Source organism: Muscardinus avellanarius, assembly GCF_963383645.1.
Source record: "Muscardinus avellanarius genome assembly, chromosome: 1".
Classification (NCBI taxonomy): Eukaryota; Metazoa; Chordata; class Mammalia; order Rodentia; family Gliridae; genus Muscardinus; species Muscardinus avellanarius.
Window position 1 is genome coordinate 185,035,242 of NC_137786.1, and position 27,712 is coordinate 185,062,953.

The 27,712-nt window shown below is 40.3% G+C and overlaps 1 protein-coding gene across 2 annotated transcripts in view; it reads left to right on the top strand.

The window, feature by feature from the left end:
- The window catches only part of IPO7 (importin 7), a gene marked incomplete at both ends in the record, with an annotated part of 68,222 nt that overhangs the window by 16,608 nt on the left and 23,902 nt on the right, over nt 1-27,712 (top strand). For both annotated transcript variants that reach the window (XM_080707066.1, XM_080707067.1), the window contains 6 exons: nt 5,132-5,285; nt 7,016-7,174; nt 16,527-16,683; nt 21,401-21,490; nt 22,929-23,023; nt 23,366-23,450. In XM_080707066.1, the coding sequence (XP_080563192.1) occupies nt 5,132-5,285; nt 7,016-7,174; nt 16,527-16,683; nt 21,401-21,490; nt 22,929-23,023; nt 23,366-23,450 (740 nt within the window). The remainder of the gene's footprint in view (nt 1-5,131; nt 5,286-7,015; nt 7,175-16,526; nt 16,684-21,400; nt 21,491-22,928; nt 23,024-23,365; nt 23,451-27,712) is intronic.

Genomic DNA, 27,712 nt, shown 5'->3' on the forward strand with positions numbered 1-27,712 from the left:
GGCTTCGAACCTGTGAGATCCTCCTGTCTCACCTTCCAAGAGCTGGGATTACAACCATGGGCCACCATGCCTGGCTGGTTGGGAGAATTTAAAGGAATAGTTTAATATTTAGATGAACTAAAAGAGAAACTGGAGCCAGACAACTGGAGCATGCTTGTAATCCCAGTATTTGGGAGGCTGAGTACTTGAGGATTGCAGATTTAAGGCCAATCTTAGCAATTTAACAAGACTCTGTTTCAAAGTGAAAAGAAAAAAAAGTCTGAGGGTCCGAGGGTGATTGGGAGGCTGAGACAGGAAGGATCATCGTTCGCAGACAGCCTCAGTTATTTAGTGTATTCCTTTGCAACTCAGTGAGACCCTGGTTCAAAATAAAGGATAAAAGCTGGGTATGGTGGTGCATGTTTATAATCCCAGCGCTTGGGAGGCTGAGACAGGAGAATCGCATAGGTTCAAAGCCAGCCTCAGCTACTTAGTGAGGCTCTCAGCAACTTAGTGAGACCCTGTTTCCAAATAAAGTATAAAATAGGTCTAGGAGTGTAGCCCGGAGCTAGAAAGCCCCTGGGTTCCACCCCCAGTACCAGCTAAATAAACAAACAAACAAACAAACCAACAAAACAGGGCTGGGGTGTGTTCCTTGGAGGTAAAGTGCACTTGGGTTCTGAGGAAAAAAAAGTTTGGGAGTATGGCTCATAGGTAGAATGCTCCTGGGTTCAATCCCCAGTACCACCCTCCACCCCCAATCCCCCAAAAAATGATGTTCTTGGAATAATGGAACTCTAATGTATTAGAGTTCACACTTCTCCACACCCTTGCCAGCATTTGTTGTTTGTGTTTTGAATGATTGCCATTCTAATATTGGAGTTAGATGAAATCTCAGGGTAGTTTTGATTTGCATCTCTCTGATTGCTAGTAATGTTGAACATTTTTTCATACATTTGTTGGCCATTTGAATTTCTTCTTTTGTAAAGTATCTAGTTCACTTGCCCATTTTTCTTTTCTTTTCTTTTCTTATTTTTTTTTTTTTTTTGGCACTGAGGATGGAACCCAGGAGGCCTTCTACCTCTGGGCTACACCCCCATACCTATTTTATATTTTATTTGGAAACAGGGTCTCACTAAGTTGCTTAGAGCTAAGCTGCCGAGGTTGGCTTTGAACTTGTGGTCGCCTTGTCTCAGCCTCCCAAGTATTAATATTACAAGCATGCACTACCACACCTGGCTTACTTGCCCATTTTTCGATTGGGATATGTTTTCTTATCAGCGAGTTACTTGAGTTCTCTGTATATTCTCTATTTATTAGTCCTTTTATTAGAGGAGTGGTTGGCAAAAATTTTCTCCTACTCTGTTGGCTCTCTGTTGAGGTTCTTGATAGCTTCCTTTGCTGTCCGGAAGCTCGTTAGTTTAATGCAATCTCGTTTATTGAGCCACCTTTTAATTTATTTCTTTGGGTTCTTGTTTGAGATAGTTTTTTTACCTGTGCCTATTTGTTGAAGTGTTGAACCTATGCCCTTTTCAAGGATCTGCAAGGTCTCTAGTCTGTTGTTCAAGTCTTTGATCTGTTCTTGACTTCACTCTTGGACAGCGTGAGAAAGCGGGGGGTATTTCCATTTTTCTGCATATGGTTAACCAGTTTCGCCAGTGTGTATTTTTGGCCTCTTTGTCAAAAATTAATTGGCTGTAAGTGTGCAGATTTGTTTCTGACAATTTTATTTTGAAATAGGATCTCACTGATTTCTGGAGGACCTAACTGAGTTGCTAGGCTGGCCTCAAAATTTTGATCCTTCTTTCCTATCGTCCCAAGTACTGGGATTACAGGAGTGCAGTACCATTCCCAGCTGTATTTTTCTTTTTTCTTTTTTCTTTTTTGGTACTGGGGATGGAACCCAAGGGCATTCTAGCCCTGAGTGACGCCCCCAGCCCTAAGTGTTTATTCTCTCTTTTATTTTTTGGTGGTATTGGCGTGGAACTCAGGCTTTCTACCTCCAGGCTATACTCCCAGACCTGTTTTATATTTTATTTGGAAACGGTCTCACTAAGTAGCTGAGGCTGGCCTTAAACCTGTGTGATCCTCTTGTCTCAGCCTCCCATGTGCGGGGATTACAAGCGTGTGCCATCACACACGGATTTTATTCTTTTATTTTGCAATAGGGTCTCACTGAGTTACAAGGGGCCTCACTAAGTAGCCGAGGCTGTCCTGGAATCGGGATCCTCCAGTCTCCACCTCCTGAATGCTGGGATTACAAGTGTGAGTCACCATGCCTGGCCCTCCCAGCTGTATTTTAAAGACCTGGTTTCAATAAATTGCATATGGCTGGCATTGAACTTGAAATAGTCCAGCCCTCCATTTAGCTAGGATTATAGGCATGTGCCAAAGGACGAGTGGGTTGAAGCGCTTTTCTTTTTTTTTTATTTATTTATTTATTTATTTATTTATTTATTTATTTATTTTGCGGGTCTGGGGATGGAACCCAGGGGCATTCGAACTCCGAGCTGCACCCCCTGCCCTATTTTTCTTCTTTATTTTGAAACCGAGTCTCACTGAGTTGCAAGGGGCCTCACTAAGTAGCTGAGGCTGTCTGTGAACTGCAATCCTCCGGGTCTCAGCCTCCTGAATGCTGGGATTACAAGCATGCGCCACCACACGTGGCTGGAGCTCTTTTCTTTTTTGTGTTTTTATTTTTATTTTTATTTTTTTATTTGCTGGTATTTGGTTTCCTGAAAGCCCTTCTACCTCTAGGCTACACTCCCAGACCTATTTTATACTATTTTTATTTGGAAACAGGGTCTCTTAAGCCAGCGCGGCTGGCTTCGAACCTGCGCGATCCTTCTGTCTCAGCCTCCCAAGTCTGGGGACTACAAGCGTGCGCCACCATGCCCGGCTTTATTTTTATTTTTATAGTTTAGGGGATTGTACTCAGGCATCTTCTTCCTTCAAGCTACACTCCCAGTCCATTTATTTATTTATTTATTTATTTATTTATTTATTTATTTATTTATTGGTACTGGGGATGGAATCCAGGGGCATTGTACCTCTGAGCTACACCCCCAGCTCTATTTTTTAGTCTTTTTATTTTTTAAATGGTTTCACTGAGAATAGGGCAGGGGGTGTAGCTTAGAGGTCGAATGCCCCTGGGTTCCATCCCCAGACCCGCAAAAAAAAAAAAAAAAGTACCGAGACTGGCCTTCAACCTGGGATCCTCTCATCCCCTCCCATGTGCTGGGATTATATGTCTGCATCACCATGCCCAGTCTATTTTGGTACTAGGGATTGAACCCAGGGGTATTCTACCTATGACCTCTACACTCAGTTCATTTAATTTTATTTATTTTTTGTAGTACTGGGATTTGAGCCCAGGAGATTTTCTACCTCAGAGCTATAGCTATACCCTATATTTTTTTGTTTTTGGTTTTTTTTTTTTTTATGGTACTAGGGATTGAATGGAGGGGTATCTACTTCTGAGCTATACCCCCGACCCAATTTTATTTTTTATTTTGAAACAAGGTCTCACTAAGTTCTGAGGCTCATCTTGAACCTGGGATTCTCCTGTCTCAGCTTCCCAAAGTACTGGGATTACGTGTGCTGCCATGTTTTTAAAACAGTGTCTCTAGGTTTCTGAGAGTCTCACTGTGTTGCTGAGGCTGTCTTCAAACCTGTGATCCTACTGTCTCAACCTCCCAAGTACTGTAATTATAGGCATACGCCCCCATACCTGAGTATATGTTTTTCTGAATATTTATAACCATCGTGAGAGTTATAAAACATTGTCAGATTAGCTGTAGAATTAGTATGAGATGGTTTTGTCTTTAGGTTGTATTTAGAAAACAAATATTAACTTTAGAAAATAGGATTAAAATGTCATGACTAATTTAAATCTTAAAATAGTTTGTACTGTTTATTTGCAGAGTACTTTAGTTATGTTTTAATTTTATGGGTGACTGCTGTAATGGAATGTTGATTTTGTGCTTGGATTACTAACTTAAAAATAATTGAGTATAGTATTTGTTTATTATAAAAGGATAGCCGTACTAACAATGATTTGAAAGAAACAATTGAGATGTTTTTTTTTTTTTTTTTTTTTTTTTTTTTGCGGGTCTGGGGATGGAACCCAGGGGCATTCTACCTCCGAGCTACACCCCCTGCCCTATTTTTTATTCTTTATTTTGAAACCGGGTCTCACTGAGTTGCAGAGGGCCTCACTAAGTAGCTGAGGCTGCCTGCGAACCGCGATCCTCAGTTCTCAGCCTCCTGAATGCTGGGATTACAAACTGGGATTACAAGCCTGAGCCACCACGCCCGGCTCGAGATAAGGTGTTTTTATTGTGTTTTCACAGTAAACCTTTTTTTTTTTTTTTGGTGGTACTGGGGTTCCTGGAAGCCCTTCTACCTCTGGTATACACTCCCACGGGCTACACTCCCAGACCTATTTTTTAACATTTTTATGTGGAAACAGAGTCTCTTAAGCCAGCAAGGCTGGCTCCGAACCAGCGTGATCCTCCTGTCTCCGCCTCCCAAGCGCGGGGATTACAAGCGTGCGCCACCACACCCGGCAATAAACATTTTTTTAAATCTGAAAATTCTATTTATTAAAACAAATACATTGTTCATTGAGATGAAAATATGTACATCACATTCAGGTTTTCCTGTTTTAACATTTCTATATTTCTATTTGAAAGACACCTTCCAGCTCTGGGAATGGTAGTTCATGCTCGTAATCCCAGTACTTGCGAGGCTGAGACAGGAGTATCGCAGATTTGAGAATGTCCTTAACAAGTGAGACTTACATCAACCTAGGGAGACACTGTTTCAAAATAAAAATAAGAAATAGGCTTGGGAGTGTAGCTTGGAGGTAGAATGTCCTTGGGTTCAATCACCAGTAAAACCCCCCACCACCACCACTTACACAAAAATTAAGACACCTTTCATGTATCTTACATAGGAAAAACAGGAACAGTCCTTGGGCTGCCAAACACTAATATATGTATCAACTCCCTATTGCCAGGAGCAGCTAGGAGCAAATATAAAGTAAGGGGAAAAAAGCATAAAACCTTGTAGGATGGCATGCTTGATTTTCTCCAAATCTCTTACATGAATATGAATTAATATTCTTTTTTAAAATGGGTCTTTATTTTAGGTGTTATCTATTTGAAAAATATGATAACACAATATTGGCCTGATCGAGAAGCAGCACCGGGGGATATATCTCCTTACACTATTCCAGAAGAAGATCGACATTGCATTCGAGAAAATATTGTAGAAGCCATTATTCACTCTCCTGAGCTCATCAGGTATGTGTTTTTAAAAATAATTACTCATTATTACAGGTATGTAATTTTCAGAGTGTTTTTGGTGGTAGTAGGGTCTTTTCATAACATACAAACCTTTCATTTTTGTATCAGAAAACCTATCCAACATATATTATAGGAGAATGCCTTTTAGACTCATTTTCTTCCTCCATTTGTGCATGTTTGATATCCAGTATTATGAAGGCTGAGACAGGAGAATTTTAGATTCCTTTTCAAAAATAAAAGAGTAGACCTAAGGTGTAGCTCAGAGGTACATTGCTCTGGGTTCAGTCCCTAGTATCAATAACAAAAAAGAAAAGCCCTAAAACTTTTTATTATTATTATTTTATTTTATTTTATTTTATTTTATTTTATTTTATTTTTGTGTGTCTGTGGTACTGGGGTTCCTGGAAACCCTTCTGCCTCTGGGCTACACTCCCAGACACCTATTTTTTATATTTTTATTTGGAAACAGGTTCTCTTAAGCCAGCAAGGCTGGCTTTGAACCAGCGTGATCAACTTGTGCACCACCACGCCCGGCACACACCTAAAACTTTTTTTTTTTTTTTTTTTTTTTTGGTGGTACTGGGGTTCCTGGAAGCCCTTCTACCTCCGGGCTACACTCCCAGACCTATTTTTACATTTTTATTTGGAAACAGGGTCTCCTAAGCCAGCGCGCGCGGCTGGCTTCGAACCTGCGCCATCCTCCTGTCTCTGCCTCCCAAGCGCGGGGATTACAAGCGTGCGCCACCACGCCTGGCAAACCTAAAACTTTTAAGGCTTAAAATCAACCATGGTAAGAGGGGGAACAAAAACTGTACTGTCGTATATTTATTTATTTACTTACTTATTTATTTATTTTTGCGGTATTGGGGATGGAACCCAGCAGTGTTCTACCTTTGAGCTACACCCCCAGCCCTATTTTATTATTATTTTGAAACAGGGCCTCACTGAGCTGCAAAGATTCTTTTCTTTTTTTTTTTTTTTTTTTCTTTTTTTTTCTTTTTTTTTTTTTTTTTTTTTGGTGGTACTGGGGGTGGAACCCAGAGGCTTTCTACCTCCGGGTTATACTCCCAGACCTTTTTTTTTTATATTTTATTTGGAAACAGGGTCTCACTAAGTTGCTAAGAGCCTCACTAAGTAGCTGAGGCTGGCTTTGAACCCGTGCGATCCTCCTGTCTCAGCCTCCCAAGCGTGGGGATTACAAGCGTGCGCCACCACGCCCAGTGCTGCAAAGATTCTTACTAAGCAGCTGAGGCTGTCTGCAAACCGCAGTCCTGTCTCAGCCTCCCAAATGCTGGGATTACAAGCATGTGCCACCACGCCTGGTTTTATAATGTATTGTCTTTTGCTTTTGGGTTTTTTGTTTTGTTTTTGGTAGTGGGATTTTAAACCCAGGGGCATTCTTTCTGAGTCACATCCTCAGCCTTGGTTTGTTTTTCCCTTTTTCTTTTGTACTGGGAATTGAACGTAGGAGGCATTCTACAGCCCTAATTTTTATTTTGGAAACAGGGTCACACTAAGTTGTTACGGCTGACTTTGAACCTGGGATTAAGGCATATGCCACCACAGTAGGCTAAGTGAATTATTTTGAGTTATTTGTATTTCATGTATATCCAGATGTCAGGTTGTTTGAAATTAGGATTTATCTAAATACCTGTTTTTTATTGTATGAGGTACATTTTTATCTAGGTGATATTTCTTCTTTCTTATTATATATTTTGTATTTTCAGGGTACAACTTACTACATGCATTCATCATATCATCAAACATGATTATCCCAGCCGCTGGACTGCCATTGTGGACAAAATTGGCTTTTATCTACAGTCTGACAACAGTGCTTGTTGGCTAGGGATTCTTCTTTGCCTTTATCAACTTGTGAAAAATTATGAGTAAGTGTCTCTCCCAATTCCCATGGAGTTTTGAAAAATAGGGAAAGTTGAAAACATTTAAGGTAATTTGAACATAAAAAAATACATTTGGTGTGGCTTATAAAATAGTGAACTGTTACTTTTATCAATCAGTTACTTTTATCAATCAGTTGATTGATTGTGGTTCTGGAGATTGAAACCAGGGGCTATTGTAATGGGAAGGGAACTGAACTATAGCCCCATCCCTTTTTTATGAAACAGGGTCTTTCTAAATTTCCCAGGCTGACCTTCAACTTGTGATCCTCCCGTCTTAGCTTCCCAAGTAATAGGGTTACAGGAATGCATAACTATCCCACCTCTAAATGTTAATTGTGTACGTGCATGCGTGCGTGTTACAGGGAATTGAATTGAGCGGCATTTTACCTCTGAGCTACACCCCCAGCCCTATTTTTATTCTTTACTTTTCTAACAGTGTCTCACTAAGTTGCAGAGGGCCTCACTAACTGAGGCTAGCTGTGAACCTGCAATCCTCCTGTCTCAGCCTCCTAGGTACTGGCATTACAAGCGTGTGCCACCATGCCTGGCTTAAAATGTTAATTTTAATGAGCACTAAGTTGGGTGGTTTGTGTGTGTGTGTGTGTGTGTATGTGATACTAGTGATTAAACCCAGGGTTTTGCACCTGCAAGGTGAGCATTTTACTACTGAGCTACATACCCAGCCCTTTTTTATTTATTTTGAGAGAAAGTCTTGCTAAGATGGACATGGAAGTAACACTTGAAATCCCAGTACTTGGGCCAGGCATGGTGGCGCATGTATTTGGGAGGCTGAGACAGGAGGATTGTGCAAGTTTGAAGCCAGCCTCAGCTACTTAGTGAGGCCCTTTGCAACTCAGTGAGACCCTGTTTCAAAATAAAGAATTAAAAAAAAAAATTAAGGCTAGGGGTATTGCTCGGAGGTAGAATGTCCCTTGGGTTCCATCCTCAGTACCGCAAAAAAAAAAAAAAAAAAAAAAAAGGAAAGAAAGAAAATAAATTCCAGTACTTGGGAGGTCAAGACAGGAGGACCACAGGTTCACAGTCAGCCTTAGCACTTAGTGAGACCCTGTTTCAAAATAAAATAAGGGTTGGTGGTATGGCTCAAAGGTAGAATGCCTCTGGGTTCTATCTCGAGCACCACCAAAAAAAGGGGGGGGGTCTTACTGAAATTTTGGGTCTTCCTGTCTCAGCCTTCTGAGCAGGTGGGACGACAAGCTTGTGGCACCACACCTGGCTCGTGTGTGTGTGTGTGTGTGTGTGTGTGTGTATTTATATTTGTGTATTATGGTATTGGAGTTTGAACCCAGGAGCATTCTACCTCCAAGCTACACCCCCAGCCTCTTTTATTTTGAAGCAGGGTCTTGTTAAATTTCTTGGGGCTAGTCTTGAACCTTTAATCCTCCTTCTCAGACTTCCAAGTACTGAGATTATAGGCATGTACCACCATGCCCAGTTTCATGGTTTTTTTTTTTTTTTTTTTTTTTTGGTACTGAGGATGGAACCCAGGGGCATTCTACCTCTAAGCTATACTCCCAGCCCCATTTTTTATTCTTTATTTTGAAACAGGATCTCACTGAATTGCAAAGGGTCTCACTAAGTAGCTGAGGCTGTCCACGAACCGCAATAGCCTCCCAAATGCTGGGATTACAAGAATGCCCCAACACACCCAGCCCAGTTTCATGATTAAAAAAAAAAAATAATGTGGTTTAAGGGATTCGCACTCATCTATTTTATTCTTTGCATACTTGGGCAGATTATCATTTATGGAAATAATTAGTGTCATTACAGGCACATTGGCACAGGCCTATAATCCTAGTACTTTGGAGGCTAGGACAGGAGGATTGCAGGTTCGAAGCCAGTGTCATCAATTTAGGGAGACTATTTTTCTTTTTCTTTTCTTTTTTTTTTTTTTTGGTGGCACTGTGGGTGGAACCCAGAGGCTTTCTACCTCTGGGATATTCTTCCGGACCTATTTTATATTTTATTAGAAACAGGGTCTCACTAAGTTGCTGAGAGCCTCACAAAGTAGCTGAGGCTGGCTTCGAACCCGTGCGATCCTCCTGTCTCCGCCTCCCAAGCGCGGGGATTACAAGCGTGCGCCACCACGCCCAGCTGGGAAACTATTTTTCAAAATAAAAAGGACTGGCGATGTAGCTTGGAGATGGATAGCCACTGGGTTCAATTCCAAATATTATTATTATTTATTTATTTATTTATTTATTTATTTATTTATTTATTTTGGTGGTACTGAGGTTCCTGGAAACCCTTCTACCTCCTGTCTCTGCCTCCCAAGCGCGGGGATTACAAGCGTGCACTACCACGCCCGGCTTTCTCTTTCTCTTTTTTAAAAATAATATTTGGAGTGCTTGTAATCCCCATGCTTGGGAGGCAGAGACAGGAGGATCGCACAGGTTTGAAGCCAGCCTCAGCTACATAGTGAGACCCTGTTTCCAAATAAAATAGAAAATTAGGTCTGGGAGTATAGCCCAAAGGTAGAAAGCTCCTGGGTTCCACCCCCAGTACCACCAAAAAAAAAAAAAAAAAGAGAGGGAGGGAGGGAGGGAGGGAGGGGGAGAGAGAGAGAGAGAGAGAGAGAGAGAGAGAGAGAGAGAGAGAGAGAGAGAGAGAGAGAGAGAGAGAGAATTGATTTTTAGGCCAATGGATCATTTAGGGTCTGGGGAAGAGATTAGAAAAAAAAATACTAACCTTAGAATTGCGGTATAACATTTAAGATTATTAGTGGTAAGCCAAAATGTTGAAGGGATTTTCTTGTATGTGGTGACAGTAAAATTGGTAGGCAACTGAAAGTCTTGATGGGGAAAATTTTGAGGAAGGCATGACTTTATTTCTAGTATTAACTGCTACACAGATTCCATTGTGAACCCTTTAATTCCAGGTTTTGTTAGTTAGCCTCTGACACCATTCTTGGGTTCCATTTCAAAGTAGCTGATAAACTGCTGCTGCTGCTGCTGTTCTGAGCAGGAGAGAAATAGACCATTTACAGCACTGGTACTGGTGTTTTCTTGTGTTCCCACCAGCTACCCATCTTCCTGCTAAGGAATGTTCCAGCTGTTGCTTCACCCTCTGTCAGAGTGCCAGTTGTTGTAGTTCTGGTAAGTGAGTGACCAAAATGAGAGAGAATAACCACAAGAAGCTGAGAGGGTCATTGAGGAGGCTTAGGTCTCTCTTCTTTTATAATCTTAGCCAGAGAAAAAGTGATTGAAACTGTTAAGTGGGAAGTTTAGGTGGCTGCTACACTACTGGAATTCTAGTTTATTCTCAACCAGTGTTTGATTGTGGAGCACAAAGTGTTCTCAAGGGATCTGTGTTTACTGAAGCATTCATGACTGGAAATTCATGGAGAAATTGGAATCTTGGGGCCTTTAGCATAGATCTTTAGGAAATGCTTAACTGTTAAAGGAGCACTTGCTGAGGAAAGTATGTCATACTGTACTGTATTATCAGAGAAAGGTACAGAAGTAGAAATGAGACACTGTTGAATGGATAGAAGGAGATCACTTAATGGTATATATAATCTGATGAAAGATCGGAGATAGAAGTTTGAACAAGTAAATCAGGACCATGTTAAAAAGGGTTTTGTGTGTCAAGAAGGAAATTTTGAACTGGGCTTGGTGGCACATGCCTGTAATGCCACTACTTGGGAGGCTAAGAAAGGAAGATCACAGTTTATTATTATTATTTTATTTTATTTTATTTTATTTTTTTGGTGGTACTGGGGTTCCTGGAAGCCCTTCTACCTCCCAGCTATACTCCCAGACCTATTTTATGTTTTGAAACAGTGTCTCTTAAGCCAGCGCCGCTAGCTTCATAGTTTCAAACCTGCGCAATCCTCCTGTCTCCGCCTCCCAAGCGCAGGGATTACAAGCGTGCGTCACCACCATGCCCGGCGCATTTTTTTTTTTTTTTTTAATGACATTGGGGATGGAACCCAGGGCCATTCTACCTCCAAGCAACACACCCAGCCCTATTTTTTTTTTTTTTTTTGAAACAGGGTCTCAAAGAGTTGCAAAGGGCCTCACTAAGCTGAGGCTGTCCATGAACCGAGATCCTACTCTCTCAGCCTCCCAAATGCTGGGATTACAAGCGTGTGCCACCAAACACTAACTGAAACACCACAGTTTTGAGGACAGCCTCAGCAACTTAGTGCGTTGTACAGCAACTTAGCAAGACTCTGTTTCAAAATAAAAAATAAAGACGTGAGGGAGTAGCTTTAATGAAGGATACCCTTGAGTTCAATGAACTCCAGAACCACAAAATAAATTTTAACTAAAAAAAGAAAAGTGGATTTGATCTTTCAAATACTGAGGAACCACTGGAGACTTGTCTTGTTTTTTTTATGGTATGGAGGATTGAACCCAGAGGCATTCTATCTTCGAGATATACATCCTCTTTCCTTTTTTGTAGTACTGGGGATGAGCCAGTGGCATTCTACCACCGAGCTATGCCTCATAGCCCTATTTATTTATTTATTTATTTATTTATTTATTTATTTGCTTATTTATGTGGTACTGGGGATGGAACCCAGGGACCTCCGAGCTACATCCCCAATCCTATTTTTACATTCTTTATTTTGTTTTTGCTTTTTGTTTTGGTGATAACTGGGGGTAGAACCCAGGGCCTTTTCTACATCCGGGCTTTACTCTCAGACCTATTTTATACTTTATTTGGAAACAGGGTCTCACTAAGTTGCTGAGAGCCTCACTGAGTAGCTGAGGCTGGCTTTGAACCTGTGCAGTCCTCCTGTCTCAGTCTCCCAAGCACTGGGATTACAAGTGTTGCACCACCGTGCCCAGCTTCATTCTTTATTTTATTTATTTATTTATTTATTTATTTATTTATTTATTTATTTATTTGGTGGTACTGGGGATGGAACCGTTTACCTCTGGGCTACACTCCTAGACCTATTTTATATTTTTATTTGGAAACAGTCAGTGAAGGGCTTTGAACCTGCGTGATCCTCCTGTCTCTGTCACCCAAGTGCAGGGATTACAACAAACGTGCGCCACCACGCCCTGCTCATTCTTTATTTGGAAACAGGGTCTTACTAAGTTGCTGAGAGCCTCACTGAGTAGCTGAGGCTGGCTTTGAACCTGTGCAGTCCTCCTGTCTCAGCCTCCCAATTACTGAGATTACAAGAATGAGCCACCATGCCTGGCTTAATCTTTATTTTGAAAAAGGTCTCACTAGGTTCCAGAAGACCTCATTAAGTAAGTGATGCTGTCCTTGAACGTGAGATCCTCCTGTCTCACTGTGCCACCACATCTTTCTTTCTTTCTTTCTTTCTTTCTTTCTTTCTTTCTTTCTTTCTTTCTTTCTTTCTTTCTTTCTTTCGCGGGTCTGGAGATGGAACCCAGGGGCATTTGACCTCTGAGCTATACCCCCTGCCTTATTTTTTATTCTTTATTTTGAAACAGGGTCTCACTAAGTTGTAGAGGGCCTCACTAAGTAGCTGAGGCTGTCCTTGAACATGAGCTCCTCTTGTCTCACAGTGCCACCACATCTATTATTTATTTATTTATTTATTTATTTATTTATTTATTTATTTATTTTTGCGGGTCTGGCGATGGAACCCAGGGGCATTTGACCTCTGAGCTATATACCCCCTGCCTTATTTTTGAAACAGGGTCTCACTAAGTTGCAGAGGGCTTCACTAAGTAGCTGAGGCTGTCCGAAAACTGCAATCCTCTAGTCTCAGCCTCTCAAATGCTGGGATTACAAGTATGCACCACCATGCCCGGCTTATTATTTTTTATTTTATTTTTTTAATTTTTTGGTGGTACTGGGGTTCCTGGAAACCCTTCTACCTCCGGGCTACGCTCCCAGACCCATTTTTATACTTTTTTATTTGGAAACAGGGTCTCTTAATCCAGCACGTCTGGCTTTGAACCTTCGCAATCCTTTTGTCTCTGCCTCCCAAGCGCAGGGATTACAAGCGTGCACCACCACGCCTGCCATTTTTTATTTAATTTTTCATTTAATTTTCAGGTCTGGAGATGGAACCCAGGGACTTTTGACCTCCGAGCTACACCCCCTGTCCTATTTTTTTTTTTTTTATTCTTTATTTTGAAACAGGGTCTCACAAAGTTGCAGAGGGCCTCACTAAGTAGCTAAGGCTGGCTTTGAACCTGTGTGATCCTCCTGTCTCAGCCTCCCGAATGCTGGGATTACAAGCGTACGCCACCACACCTGGCTTACTTTTTATTTGCTTTATTTATTTATTATTATTTTTGTGGGTGTGGGTTTGGAACCCAGGGGCATTCGACCTCCGAGCTACACCCCCTGCCTTAATCATTTTGAAACAGGGTCTCACTAAGTTGGTGAAAGCCTCACTAAGTAGCTAAGGCTGGCTTTGATCCTATGCGATCCTCCTGCCTCAGCCTCCCAAGTGCTGGAATATTTTTTATTTTGAAACAGGTTCTCATTAGGGTTGCTGAAACTATGGCTAAGTTGTTGAGGCTGGTCTTTAACCTATGATCCTTCTATCTCAGCCTTCCAAATCTGGGGATTACAGATGTGCACCACCACACTCAGCTGAGAATGTAATGTATTTGTACTAGTAGTTGAACCCATGGACATTCTGCCTCTGAGCTAAACCTCCAGCCCTATTTATTCATTCATTTATTTTCTCCTCCTCCTCCTCCTCCTCTTCATCTTCCTCTTCTCCTCCTCCTTTTTTTTTTTTTTTTTTTTTTTTTTTTTGTGGTACTTGGAGTGGAATCCAGGGACTTTTCTACCTCCGGGCTATACTTCCAGACATTTTTTTGTACTTCATTTGGAAACAGGGTGTCACTAAGTTGCTGAGAGCCTCACTAAGTAGCTGAGGCTGGCTTTGAACCTATGCGATCCTCCTGCCTCAGCCTCCCAAGTGCTGGAATATTTTTTATTTTGAAACAGGTTCTCATTAGGTTGCTGAAACTATGGCTAAGTTGTTGAGGCTGGTCTTTAACCTATGATCCTTCTATCTCAGCCTTCCAAATCTAGGGATTACAGATGTGCACCACCACACTCAGCTGAGAATGTAAATGTATTTGTACTAGTAGTTGAACCCATGGACATTCTGCCTCTGAGCTAAACCTCCAGCCCTATTTATACATTCATTTATTTTCTCCTTCTCTTCTTCGTCTTCCTCTTCTCCTCCTCCTCCTTTTTTTTTTTTTTTTTTTTTTTTTTTTTTTTTTTTGGTGGTACTGGGAGTGGAATCCAGGGACTTTTCTACCTCCGGGCTATACTTCCAGACATTTTTTTGTACTTCATTTGGAAACAGGGTCTCACTAAGTTGCTGAGAGCCTCACTAAGTAGCTGAGGCTGGCTTTGAACCTCTGTGATCCTCCTGTCTCAGCCTCCCAAGGGTTGGAATTACAAACAAGGTCTCACTTAAGTTGCAGAGGGCCTCACTGAGTAGCTGAGGCTGGATGCAAATCTGTGATCCTCCTGTTTCTGTTTCCCAAATACTGTGTCACCATGCCCAGCTATTAAGACTCTTTCTCAAAATAAAAATGTTATACCTTAAAGATAATAAAAAGGCCCTGGGTTTAATTCCCAGTATCCCCCCCCAAAAAAAAAAATGGAAAAAAGATCTCTTCTATAAATTGTTAGGATCCTATTGATTCAGGAACAGATGATAGTATTTGATTTTATAAACATGAGGCCTTATTTTGTTGCTGAGTTGGTTATAGAAGAACTTCTACTGCTGTATACATTCCACTTCTTTAATGCTGTTTGTATGTCAATAGATTAAAGATGGCACTGTATAAAAGATTTTATATACTTATCAGCTGCTACTTTCTATTTATTTATTTGGTGGTACTGGGGATTGAACTAAAGGACATTGTACCTCTGCTCTCATTCAGTTGCCGAGGTTGGCTTTGAACCTGTGACCCTTCTTTCTCAGCCTCCCAAGTATTGGCATTACAAGCGGGCACTACTATGCCTGGCTAGCTACTATTATTTAAAAGCCAAAGCATTGCAGTTTCTTATTTGTATTAGGATTCACAATTAGAGACTGTATAGTGAAGTTTTTAAGATGGTAGACCCTGAATCCCAACTGCCTTTGATACTTAACTTCCGTGACACATATTCATCAGCTGTAAAAATGAGAATACTAAATGCAGGCTTTGAACATTATTGACTTCATAAGAAATGTTCAATAAATAGTAGTTTTTTTTTTTTCTTGTACTGAAAATTAGACCCAGAGTCATCTTGTGAGTTAACCCCCCAGCCCTTATTTACTTTATTTATTTGTTGTGATACTAGGGATTGAATCTAGGGCATTCTACCCGCAAGCTACACACCCAAGACCCCCCTCTTTTTGCGGTACTGGGGATGGAACCCAGAGGCAGAGGCATTATACCTCCAAACTACACCTTCAGCCCTAGCTTTTAGTTTTTTTATTTTTTATTTATTTTTTGTTGGTACTGGGGGTGGAACCCAGAGGCTTTCTACCTCCGGGCTATACTCCCAGACCTTTTTTATATTTTATTTGGAAACAGGGTCTCACTAAGTTGCTGAGAGCCTCACTAAGTAGCTGTGGCTGGCTTCGAACCCGTGCGATCCTCCTGTCTCAACCTCCCAAGCACGGGGATTACAAGCGTGTGCCACCACGCCCGGCTAAGTTTTTTTTTTTTTTTTTTTTAAACACGGTCTCATTGAGTTGCAAAGGGCCTTGCTAAGTATCAGAGGCTGTCAGCAAATCACGGGTCCTCCAGTCTCCACCTCCTGAATGCTGGGATTACAAGTGTGCACCACCATACCTGGCCTGTTTTTTGAAACAGGGTCTTGCTAAGCTTTTCGAGTCTCATTGTGTTGCCGAAGCTATTCTCTAACCTGTGATCCTCTTCTCACCCTCCTAGATACAGGGATTATAAGTGTGCATCACACCAAGCTCCTTTTTATATTTTATTTTGAAACATTGTCTTGTTAATTTTCTGAGGGACTTGGTAAATTGCTGAGGCTGATTTTGAACCTGCAACCCTCCTGTCTCCACCTTCTTAGTAATAGGATTATAGCTGTGGGTCTCCAGGCTCAGCAGTATTAGATATTCTGTTGTTCAAGTTGCTTTTGTTTGTAGTTTATGTTCTAGAGTAGATTTTTGTTTTTCTAAAATTGGTTAAAGAGTATTTACAAGTTGGGATGTTGGTCAGTGGTGGAGCCCTTGCCTAGCATGCATTCAATTTCTGCACTATATGTACACAAAGAATAAAATAATTTACTTCTCTTTGTGTGAACAAATAGGTAGTTTGTGTGTTTGTAAAAATATGTATATAAATAAATTGTGGAAATCAACTCTTACAGAATTAGTTTATATTCCTACCCATAGGTACAAGAAACCAGAGGAACGGAGTCCACTGGTAGCAGCAATGCAGCATTTCTTGCCTGTTCTGAAGGATCGTTTTATCCAACTTCTGTCTGATCAGTCTGATCAGTCTGTCCTCATCCAGAAACAAATATTCAAGATCTTTTATGCTCTTGTTCAGGTAATTTTTAAAGCAGTTGTTAAATATAAAAAGTCAGTCTGTATTTACCACACTAAAAATTAAGGAAGTTTAGCCTCTGAATAATAATTATATTTGAAAATCTAGATTTCATGATAATTTCTTTGAAAACAAGTTGCCAAAATTATGTTTTAACAACCATATTTCCCTAGATTACAAAAGCATTCCTAATAATCTTAATCATAAACTGGCAATCTCAAGTTTTCATTAGAGTATTCAGCATAACTAAATAAAAAAAAAACAGCAAAAAGAAAATTTTTTTGTACTAGTGGTTGAACCCAGAGGTGTTCTACCACTGAGCTACATCCCAAGCCCTTTTTACTTAAAAATTTTTTTTAAATTTTATTTATTTATTATTTATTTATTTTTTTTTTTTTGTGGTACTGGGGGTGGCACCCAGAGGCATTCTACCACCGAGCTACATCCCCAGCCCTATTTTTTATTCTTAATTTTGAAACGGTCTCACTGAGTTGCAAAGGGCCTCATTAAATAGCTGAGGCTGTCCGTGAATTGCGATCTTCCTGTCTCCACCTCGCAAATGCTGGGATTACAAACATACGCCATCATGCCTGGCTTCTTTTTTTTTAAGTAAAGGTTTTTCTGTGTTACTTGTTGGCCTCAAACCTACAATCCTTGTGTTTTAGCCTCTAAAGTACTGGCATGTGTCACTATGCTTGACTTTTTTTTTCCTGGTAGAATAGTGGCTGGTCATGGTGGTGTGCACTTATAATTCTAGTACTTAGGAGGCCAAGAAAGGAGGATCTCAGGTTTGTGGCCAATCTCAGCTACTTAGTGAGGCCCTCTGCAACTTAGCAAGACCCTGTTTCAAAATAAATAATTAAAAATAGGGCTGGGAGTACAGCCTCTGGGTTCAGTCTTCTATAAGGTAAAAAAGTTTTGCCTTGTTGTCCAGGTGGGTCTTGAACTCATAGGCTCAAGTGGTTCTCTTGCCTCAGCCTCCCAAGGTGAATTATTTGGACTACATGTGTGAGCCACCATTCCCAGTTAAAATTAATAAAATTTGCTCACATCTTTTACTTTAAGAATCCGTGAGTGTAGTGGTATGTACCGATAGTCTCAGCATTTAGGTGAGGTAGGTGATTCTTTAAGCCCAAGAGTTTAAGACCAGCTTGGGCAACAAAGCAATACTTCCCTATCTCAAAATTATAGAAATCATGAGTCAGAAAATTTGTTATTCTATTATAGTTCAAGTTTATACACATTCTGATATCCACATATATCTTACAAATTGTTCAAATAACAAAATTTATTCTTAAACTTGAGATAAAAATACTAATTCTGTAGGCTTGAGTGGCACTCCTTAATGGCTTTTATCTTTAGTACTGTTATAAATCTTCTTGGGTTTGTGTGTTTGTTTGGTGGCACTACAGATTACTGAGACTTGTCCTCGAACCTGTGATCCTACTGTTTCAGTCTCCCAAGTACTGGAATTAAGGCATGCATCACCATTTCTTGTTTTCAAATTCATATTCTGTAGGGTTTTTTGTTTATTTGTTTGTTGGTTTGCTGTTTGTTTGTTTTGCTCGGTTTTTTTTGGGGGGGGGATGGAACCCTTCTCTGGACTACACTCCCAGACCTATTTTATACTATTTTATATTTTTATTTGGAAACAGGGCCTCTTAAGCCAGCAAGTGTGGCATATATGTGTGATGCTCTTGTCTCCGCCTCCCAAGCTGGTGTGCCACCACGCCTGGCCATATTCTGTAGTTTTTGATGAGCAACACCCACAGAAGTGTTTCTCTCCTCTCTTAAGACCTTTGATTTAAGTCATGACATTGCTTTTTAAAATCTTAATACATGTTGACTCCATCTTCTCTAAGATTTGTTAGGAGTTTGCATTTGTTTGTTAGGTCATTAAGGTGTCCTACTTAAGAATCTGGAATTGTATTACAAAATTCTTTTGTAACATTTTCGAGTAGACAATGAATATCTATATCCTTTTCATGTTTTTTCTCAATTGGAAGGATCACAGTTTCAGATTAAAATAATCATTTTTAAAACTGTCATAGGACGTAGGAAAAATAGATATTTATCTTTTTACTAAATTTTATTCTTTTCTTTTTTTTTTTTTTTTTTTCCTGGTACTGGGGATTGAACCCAGGGGCATTCTACCTCTGAACTACATCCCCAACCCTACTTTTTAATTTTAATTTTGAAACAGGATCTCACTAGGATGATGAGAGTCTCACTATTACTGAGGCTGTCCTCGAAATCTGTGATGCTCCTGATTTAAGTACTGGGATTACAGTCTTGTGCCACCATGCCAGGGGGCCCCAACTAAATTCTTTCTTTTTTTTTTTTTTTGCGGGTCTGGGGAAGGAACCCAGAGGCATTCGACCTCCAAGCTACACCCCCTGCCCTAGTTTTTATTCTTTATTTTGAAACTGGGTCTCACTGAGTTGCAGAGGGCCTCACTGAGTAGCTGAGGCTGTCCGTGAACTGCGATCCTCCAGGTTTCAGCCTCCCGAATGCTGGGATTACAAGCGTGCGCCACCACGCCTGGCTAAATTCTTTTAGATTAGTGTTCATAAAAGAATAGAGCTCTGTCTAACTTGTGAAAATAGTTGTCTTGAACCAGGTGTGCTGGCGCACTCTTTTAATCCCAGTACTTTGGAGGCTAAGACATGAGGATCACAGGTTTGCAGCTAGCTTCAGCAACTTAGCGAGAACCTGTTTCAAAATTATGAATAAAATAGGGATGGGGGTGTGGCTCAGGTAGAATGCTCTTGGGTTCAATAAGCAATACCACAGAAAAACAAAAAGAAAATAAGAAATACAGATGTTTTAAAATCCTAAATAGAAGTAGAAGCCAGGTATGGTGGTACATTCCTGTACTTTCAGTACTTGAGAGGCCAAGACAGGAGGATTGTAGGTTTGAAGCCAGCTCCAGCAACTAAATGGGATATTGATTTTATCAACCTACTGGGAGTTGGATTTATTCCAGAAATATGAAATTAGCTCTGTGTGTGTGTGTGTGTGTGTGTGTGTGTGTGTGTGTGTGTGTGTGTGTTAGTAGTGATTGAAGTGAGGGGGATTCTTCCAAGTTGCACCTCTATCAGTTTTTTATTTTTGTTTGTTTGTTTTGCACTACTGGAGATTGAACCCAGGGTCATTCTACTTTTGAGCTACAACTACCCCACTCTATTTTGTATTCTTTCTTTATTTTGAAACAGGATCTCACTGAGTTGCAAAGGGCCTCACTAAGTAGCTGAGGCTGGCTACGAACCCACAGTCCTCCTGTCTTAGCCTCCCAAGTACTGGGATTACAGTGTGGGCCACCATACCCTGATCTTTTTTATTTGTAAATAGTTGCTAAGCCAGGAGTGTTGGCACAGGCTTCTAACCCCAGTGTAGTTTCATCAAGTAGTGATACTCTCATCAACCTAGTGAGACTTTTTTCAAAAAAGAAAGAAAGAAAAATAGGGATGTAGCGCAGAGGTAGAATGAATGCCCCTGGGTTCAATTCTCAGAGCCAGAAAGAAAAAAAGGTTGCTAAAGGCCTCTCTAAGTTGTTGATGCTGTCCTTATACCTGCGACCCTCCTCTCTTAGCCTCCCAAGTAATCCTCCTAAGAATTAACAGGTGTGCAGCGCTAAGCCTGGCTGAAAATTGATTCTTATAGGAATGCAAGATTAACTCACCTGTATGAAAAGGGAGACCTGTAATAAACACAGTGTCAAGATGTTGATGTGCTTGACTGAATCAAATGACTTCTCCTACTTAAAAGAAAATAGACCTGGGCGTGGTAGCACATGCTTGTAATTCCAGTACTTGCTAGGCTGAGACAGAAGAGATTCAGGTTCAAGGACAGTCTAAGCAAATAGTGAGATTCTCATCAACCTATCTAGACCCTGTTTCAAAAATAAAAATAGAAACTGGGTGTGGTAGTGCCTGCTTGTGACCCCAGTACTTGGGAGGCTGAGACAGGAGGATCACAAGTTTCCAACCATCCTCAGCTACTTAGTGAGGTCTTCTGCAACTTAGTGAGACCCTGTTTCAAAGTAAAGAATCAAAAATAGGGCTGGGGGTGTGTGGCTTAGAGGTAGAAAATATATATATATGGCAGGTAGTGTATCTCAGAGTTAGGATGCCCCCTGAGTTCAATCTCTAGTGCCATTAAAAAAAGGTTCTAGAATAAAATTTTTTTAACTTGATAAAATGTGTTCCCTAGAAATCTACAATAAATATACCTTTGTACAAAAATAATATATAATCCATTAAAGTTAGGAACAAGACAAGGATGTCCAAAGTCACTGCCTTTATTTACTATGGTAGATAATTAAAGAAATGTGCATAGGCCGGGTGTGGTGGTGCTCCCTTGTAATCCTAGCTCATGGGAGCTTGAGACTGGAGAATCGCACAGGTTCAAAGCCAGCCTCAGCAACTTAGTGAGACCCTGTTTCCAAATAAAGTATAAAATAGGTCTGGGAGTATAGCCTGGAGGTAGAAAAGCCCCTGGGTTTCACCCCCAGTAACACAGACAGACAGACACACACACACACACACACACACACACACACACACACACACACAAGAAAAAGAAAGAAATGGGCCTCTGTTCTTATGTGGAAATGTGGATTGAATGAAATACTTGTGCAGGTATTAAGGAGAGTAAAAGCAAGTGGGATTTTTCTAAGGAAGCATTTAAAAATACTAATTCTTTTTTTTTTTTAATTTAGTATACACTACCACTTGAACTGATAAACCAACAGAACCTGACAGAATGGATAGAAATTTTGAAGACTGTTGTGAATAGAGATGTGCCTAATGTAAGTTTCTCTGTGTTCCCTTATAAGAAATAAGTATGTAATAATCATTTGAGGATTTTCACTGATATTTTCTTTATGAACTTTTATAATTCATGATATATTTTTCCCAAGAAAAAACCTTTTTTTTCCCCTCTGTACTATTGGGGATTGAACCTAGGTGCATTCTACATCTGAATTACACCCCAGATCTATTTTATGTTATTTTTTTCTTCATTTATTTTTTATTTTGGGGGGCCACCAGGATTTTTTTCCCCGGTACTGGGGATGACACCCAGTGACATTCTACCGCCAAGCTCCACCCCCAGCCCTAGTTTTTATTCTTGATTTTGAAACAGGGTCTCACTGAGTTGCAAAGGGCCTCACTTAAGTAGTTGAGGCTGTCAGTGAACCCGGATCTTCCCATCTCAGCCTCCCAGTTATTGGGGTTACAGCCTCCCAAGTACTGGAATTGAATTTTTATTTTTAATTTGAAACAGTCTCACTAGGTGGCTGAGAGTTCCACTACTTGCTGAGCCTGCCTTCAAACATGGCAATGTGTATCTTCTCATTTCCTCTTAATTTTTCTGTTTGTTTTTGGTTTTGGGGCTCCAACCCAGAAGCCTTTACTACCTCTTGGCCATACCCTCAGCCCTTTTATTCAATTTTTGGGTTTTTTTTTTTTTTTTTTTTTTTTTTGGTGGTACTGGGGGTGGAACCCAGAGGCTTTCTACCTCCGGGCCATTCTCCCAGACCTTTTTTTATATTTTATTTGGAAACAGGGTCTCACTAAGTTGTTGAGAGCCTCACTAAGTAGCTGGGCCTGGCTTCGAACCTGTGAGATTCTCCTGTCTCAGCCTCCCAAGCGCGGGGATTACAAGTGTGCGCCACCACGTCCAGCTAAAATTTTGCTTTGAAATAGGGTTTTGCTAGGTTGCTGAAAGTCTTGCTAAGTTGTTGAGGCTGGTCTTCAACCTGTGATTCTTCTGTCTCAGTCTTCTGTACTGGGATTACATGTGAGCACCACCACACCCCATTTTGAAATTAGATTTCTGAAATGGATATCATGTCCTTTGCATTATAAACTATTCTGATTTAGATTAAACTACTTTTGTTTACCTTGCTTCTAACTAAATAATAAAAATAATAAAACAAGGCTGGGGGTGTAGCTCAGGTAGAACTGCCTAGGTTCACTCCTCAGTACTAAAAGAGAAAAAAATAATCCTTTGTAAACAAGTAGTGAATCCCTGAGGATTCCCTTTGTGAGATTAAATGACTGACTGGCAATACTTTCCCAAGTCTAACCTTCCATGACAAAAGATAGACATTGGAGGCATGAGCACATTTTGTGTGCTCTGCTGCTGCTCTTCCTGTATTTTATCATCTCTTACGATCGTTAATACTGTGATACTGTCGTTCATTTAATTCATTAAGAAAAATACTTTTTTTTTTTTTTTTAAAGGAAACACTTCAAGTTGAAGAAGATGATAGACCTGAATTACCATGGTGGAAATGTAAAAAGTGGGCTTTACATATTTTAGCAAGGCTTTTTGAGAGGTAAGCTCTTCCTTAGATTTGGTGATTTGTTTTTTTTATTTTGTTCTGTATTGCTGAATAGAATTCCACTGTATGTATATCTCATAATTTTGTAATTCATTCATCTGTTGATGGGTTGCCTAAATTGCTTCCATTATTTGGCTATTGTGAATTGTGCTGCTATAAAGTTGAATATGCATATATTACTATCATTATTTGATTTTAGTCCCTTTGAATAGATACCCTGGAGTAGTGGTATAGGTGTATATATTTGGTTATTTACATTTTCTTAAGGCTTTTGCTTTTATAAGTGGGGATATAAAGCATTATATGAAATTAATGGGCATGTTAATATTCTGTTAGATATGGAAGCCCTGGCAATGTTTCCAAGGAGTATAATGAGTTTGCTGAAGTATTTCTGAAGGCATTTGCTGTTGGTGTCCAGCAAGTAAGTCCAAGATATTTTTCCTAGGTAGACATGTGTTCTCTTTAAAGCTCAATTCTGTCTTGTCTATTTCTAGTTTTTTTCATCTAAAGTGTACATGTTTAGCCCTCTAGCTGTTCTTAAACCTTTTTGATCTCAGGATTTCTTTACTCTCTACAAATTTACTGAGGACACCAAGAGGCTTTCATTACATTAGTTTAGTTATATCTAATGATATTTACCATTTTAGAAATTAAAACAAGGCTGGGCATAGTGGCGCATGCTTGTAATCTCAGTATTTGGGAGGCTGAGACTGGAGGATTGCAGTTCATGGCCAGTCTCCGCTACTTAATAAGGCCCTGTTTAAGATAAAGAAGAAAGCTGGGTGTGGTGGCGCATGCTTATAATCCCAGCATTTGGGAGGGTGAGACAAGAGGATTGCGGTTTGTGGACAGCCTCAGCTATTTAGTGAGGTTTTCTGCATCTTAGTAAGACCTTGTTTCAAAATAAAGAATAAAAAAATAGGGCTGGGGTATAGCTTGGAGGTAGAATGCTCCTGGGTTCCATCCCCAGTATCGCAAAATAAATACATAAATAAATAATAAAAAATAGGGCTGGGAGTATAGCTTGTTGGTAACATTTTCCCAGATTCAAGCCCCATTACCACCCAAAAAACAACAACAAAATTTTTTTGGTATGGGAGTTTGAACCCAGGGGCATTCTATCTCCAAGCTATACACTCCACCATATATATTTTTTTAATTTAGAAACGCATTTTCACTAAGTTGTTAAGCCTTCACTGAGTTGTTGAGGCTGGCAACTGAACATGTGATCTTCCTGTCTCACTCTGCCAAGTACTGTGATTACAAGCATTTTCCTCTGTGCCCAGCTTAAACAAAATTTAAAAGTTATGGCAGGCTATGCTGGTGCATACTAGTCGTCCTAGGTACTACGGAGACTAAGACAGGAAGATTAGATGAGCCCAGAAATTTGGCAATAACCTGGGCAAAACAGGTTATCTGAGAAACAATACCACTAATATATCTATTACATGTTAACAAAGATAACATTTTTTTTACTGCAAATTTTTTAGAAACAAGTTACTGTTTATTACACCTTTTTAAAATATCTTGATGTGTGGCATAATAAAAAGCTACTGGATACTTCTGTTTCTGTATCTAGTCTGTTTTAATTCATTTTGACTGACAGAAAAAAATTGATCTCAGGTATGAAGATGAAAAAAGGAAGAGTATATAATAAGACTTCAGAAAATTATGGGAATATTCACCAACAATTGACCATTATGATTTCTTAAAAGTTAATTGCAACCTGGGCCTGGGGGCACACGCTCATAATCCTAGTACTTGAGAGGGTGAGACAGAGGATCGCAGGTTCAAGGAAAATGGCAGCAACGTAAACTGAGATCTTGCTTCAAAACAAAAAATAAAACAAGGCTGGGGGTGTGGCACAGAGTTAGGATGCCCCTGAGTTCAATCCCTGTACCACACACACAAAAGTTAATTGAAGCCAGGTGCAGTGGCACATGCCTTTAATCTCAGTACTTGGGATGTTGGGGAAGGAGGATTGGAAATTCCAATTTAGTTTAGGCCAACTCAGTGACAACTTGTTTCAAAATAAAGAATAGCCAGGCAGGGTGGCACACGATTATAATCCCAGCATTCAGGAGGCAGAGACCAGAGGATTGCAGTTTGCGGACAGCCTCAGCTACTTAGCAAGGCACTTAGCAACTCAGTGAGACCCTGTTTCAAAAATTAAAAAGACTAAAAGTAAAAACTAGGGCTGGGGGTATAGCTCAGAGGTACAATGTCCCTGGGTTCCAGTTCCAAGGAAGGAAGGAAGGGAGAAAGAAAAGAGAGAAAGAGAATGAGAAAGAAAGAAAAGCTGACAGCCAGGCATGGTGGTGCATGCTTGTAATCCCAGTATTTGGGAGGCTGAGATAGGAGGATCTGGGTTCAAGGATAGCCTTAGCTACTTAGTGAGGCCCTTAGTAACCCAGTGAAACCCTGTTTCAAAATAAAGAATAGAAAATAGGCTAAAGGTGTAGCTCAGAGGCAGACTGCTCCTGGATTCCATCCCCAGTACTGCAAAAAAAAAAAAAAAAAGCTGGCATAGTACATGCCAATAATCCCAGTATATGGAAGGCTGAGAAAGGCAGATCTCAGGTGTTCAGCCTCAGCAATTTAGGGAAATCCTGTTTCAAAATAAAAAGAATGGAAGGCCGGGCGAGGTGGCGCACCCTTGTAATCCCAGCGCTTGGGAGGCTGAGACAGGAGGATCGCACAGGTTCTAACCCAGTCTCAGCCACTGAATGAGGCTCTCAGCAACTTAGTGAGACCCTGTTTCCAAATACAGTATAAAATAGGGCTGGGAGTATAGCCCAGAGGTAGGGAAGCCCCTGGGTTCCACCAAACCCCTCCCCCTCCCCCATACCCCCCCACAAAAAAAAAGATTAAAAAAAATGGTTGTGGTACTCAGAGGTAGAATGTCCTTGAGTTCAATACTACAAAATAAATAGTACTACAATAGTAAAAAATTAATGAAAAGAAAGAAGAAAAGAAAGATAAGGCTTAGTAGTAGAACTGCCCTGGGATCCATTCCCAATACCATGGGGTGCAAAAGTTAATTGCAGTGTAGTATTTGAAGCTTTTAACAATGAACATTTTGCATTCTGTTACATTAAAACTCATTGGAGTAAGTTGTACTTTGAGTCTTTTATTTATACATGATTTTGTAACATCTTGGCATTTTGAAAATGTTGATTAGTTGAGTGATACAGATTTTCTAAATGTCAACGTGTTTCTTTGTAAAATTTTAAAAGAAAATCACAGTTGTTAATATCACCATCAGTCTCTTCAAAAAATATCTTTAAATATTGGAAACCTATAAAGCTAATGGTGGTGTATCCAAGATTTCTAGCATTCTGATTTTTTCCTGAAGTACCGAGTTTTAAAAAGTAACATGTGTTTACCTTTTTTTTTTTAAAAAAAAGCAACAGGTTCAGTTTGTTCATTTTTGAGAAAAATTCTGCCATATACATAAGTCTAAACTATAATCTGTCTATGCTTCTTTCAAGTATAAAGTAGTGTTTCATGGAATAAGTAGCAACTCAGCCTCATGGTGGCATCTTCCATTGATTGTACTTGGTATGTTGCAGATGACTACATCTCCATCTTGCTCTAGCTTTCTGCTCTCCCTCTTGCTCTCTGGTATTGGGGTTTGAATCCAGACACATTGTACCTCTGTGCTACAATCCAAAGCAAGACCTTGCTGAGTTGCTGAGGCTAGCCCCAAACTTGGAATACTCTTGTCTCTCTCTTCCTTCCTTCCTTCTTTCCTTCCTTCCTTCCTTCCTTCCTTCCTTCCTTCCTTCCTTCCTTCCTTCCTTCCTCTTTCTTTCTTTCTTTCTTTCTTTCTTTCTTTCTTTCTTTCTTTCTTTCTTTCTTTCTTTCTTTTTGATGGTACTGGGGGTGGAACCCAGAGGCTTTCTACCTCTGGGCTATACTCCCAAATATATTTTTATACTTTATTTGGAAACAGGGTCTCACTAAGTTGCTGAGAGCCTTACTAAGTAGCTGAGGCTGGCTTCAAACCTGTGTGATCCTCCTGTCTCAGCCTCCCATGTGCTGGGATTACAAGCATGTGCCACCACACCCAGCTTGTTTTACCCTTTCAAGTACTGGAATTACAGGCTTGCACCACCACACCCAAGCTGTACTTTGTATGTGTGTAACCCAGGGGCATTCTACCTCCAGGACACACCACCAGCCCTATTTTTTAATTTTGAAATAGGGTCTCAGTAAGTTGTGGAGGCCCTCAGTAAGGAGCTGAGGCTGGCCGTGAACCTGTGATCAACATGTCTCGGCCTCCCAAGTACTTGGATTACAATAGTGTAGGCCACTTATGTTTTGTTATACTTGACCTAAAACTAGGCTTTTGGCATGATGTTTATTATCGTCATATGCGGTGGTAATATGCCTGTTACTTGAGGCTGAGACAGAAGGATTGCTGTTTAGAAGTCAGCCTCAGCAATTTAAAGAGCCCCTCAGCAAGCGGTTGTGGTGGCATATTCTTGTCATCCCTGCACTTGGGAGGCTGAGACAGGAGTCAGGTACTTAGTGAGGTTCTCAGAAATGTAGTGGACCCTGTTTACAAATAAAAAATGTAAAATAGGTCTGGGAATATAGCCTGGAGGTAGAAAGCCTCTGGGTTTTACCCCCAGTGCCACCACAAAAAAAAAAAAAAAAAAAAGAGGCCCTCAGCAATTT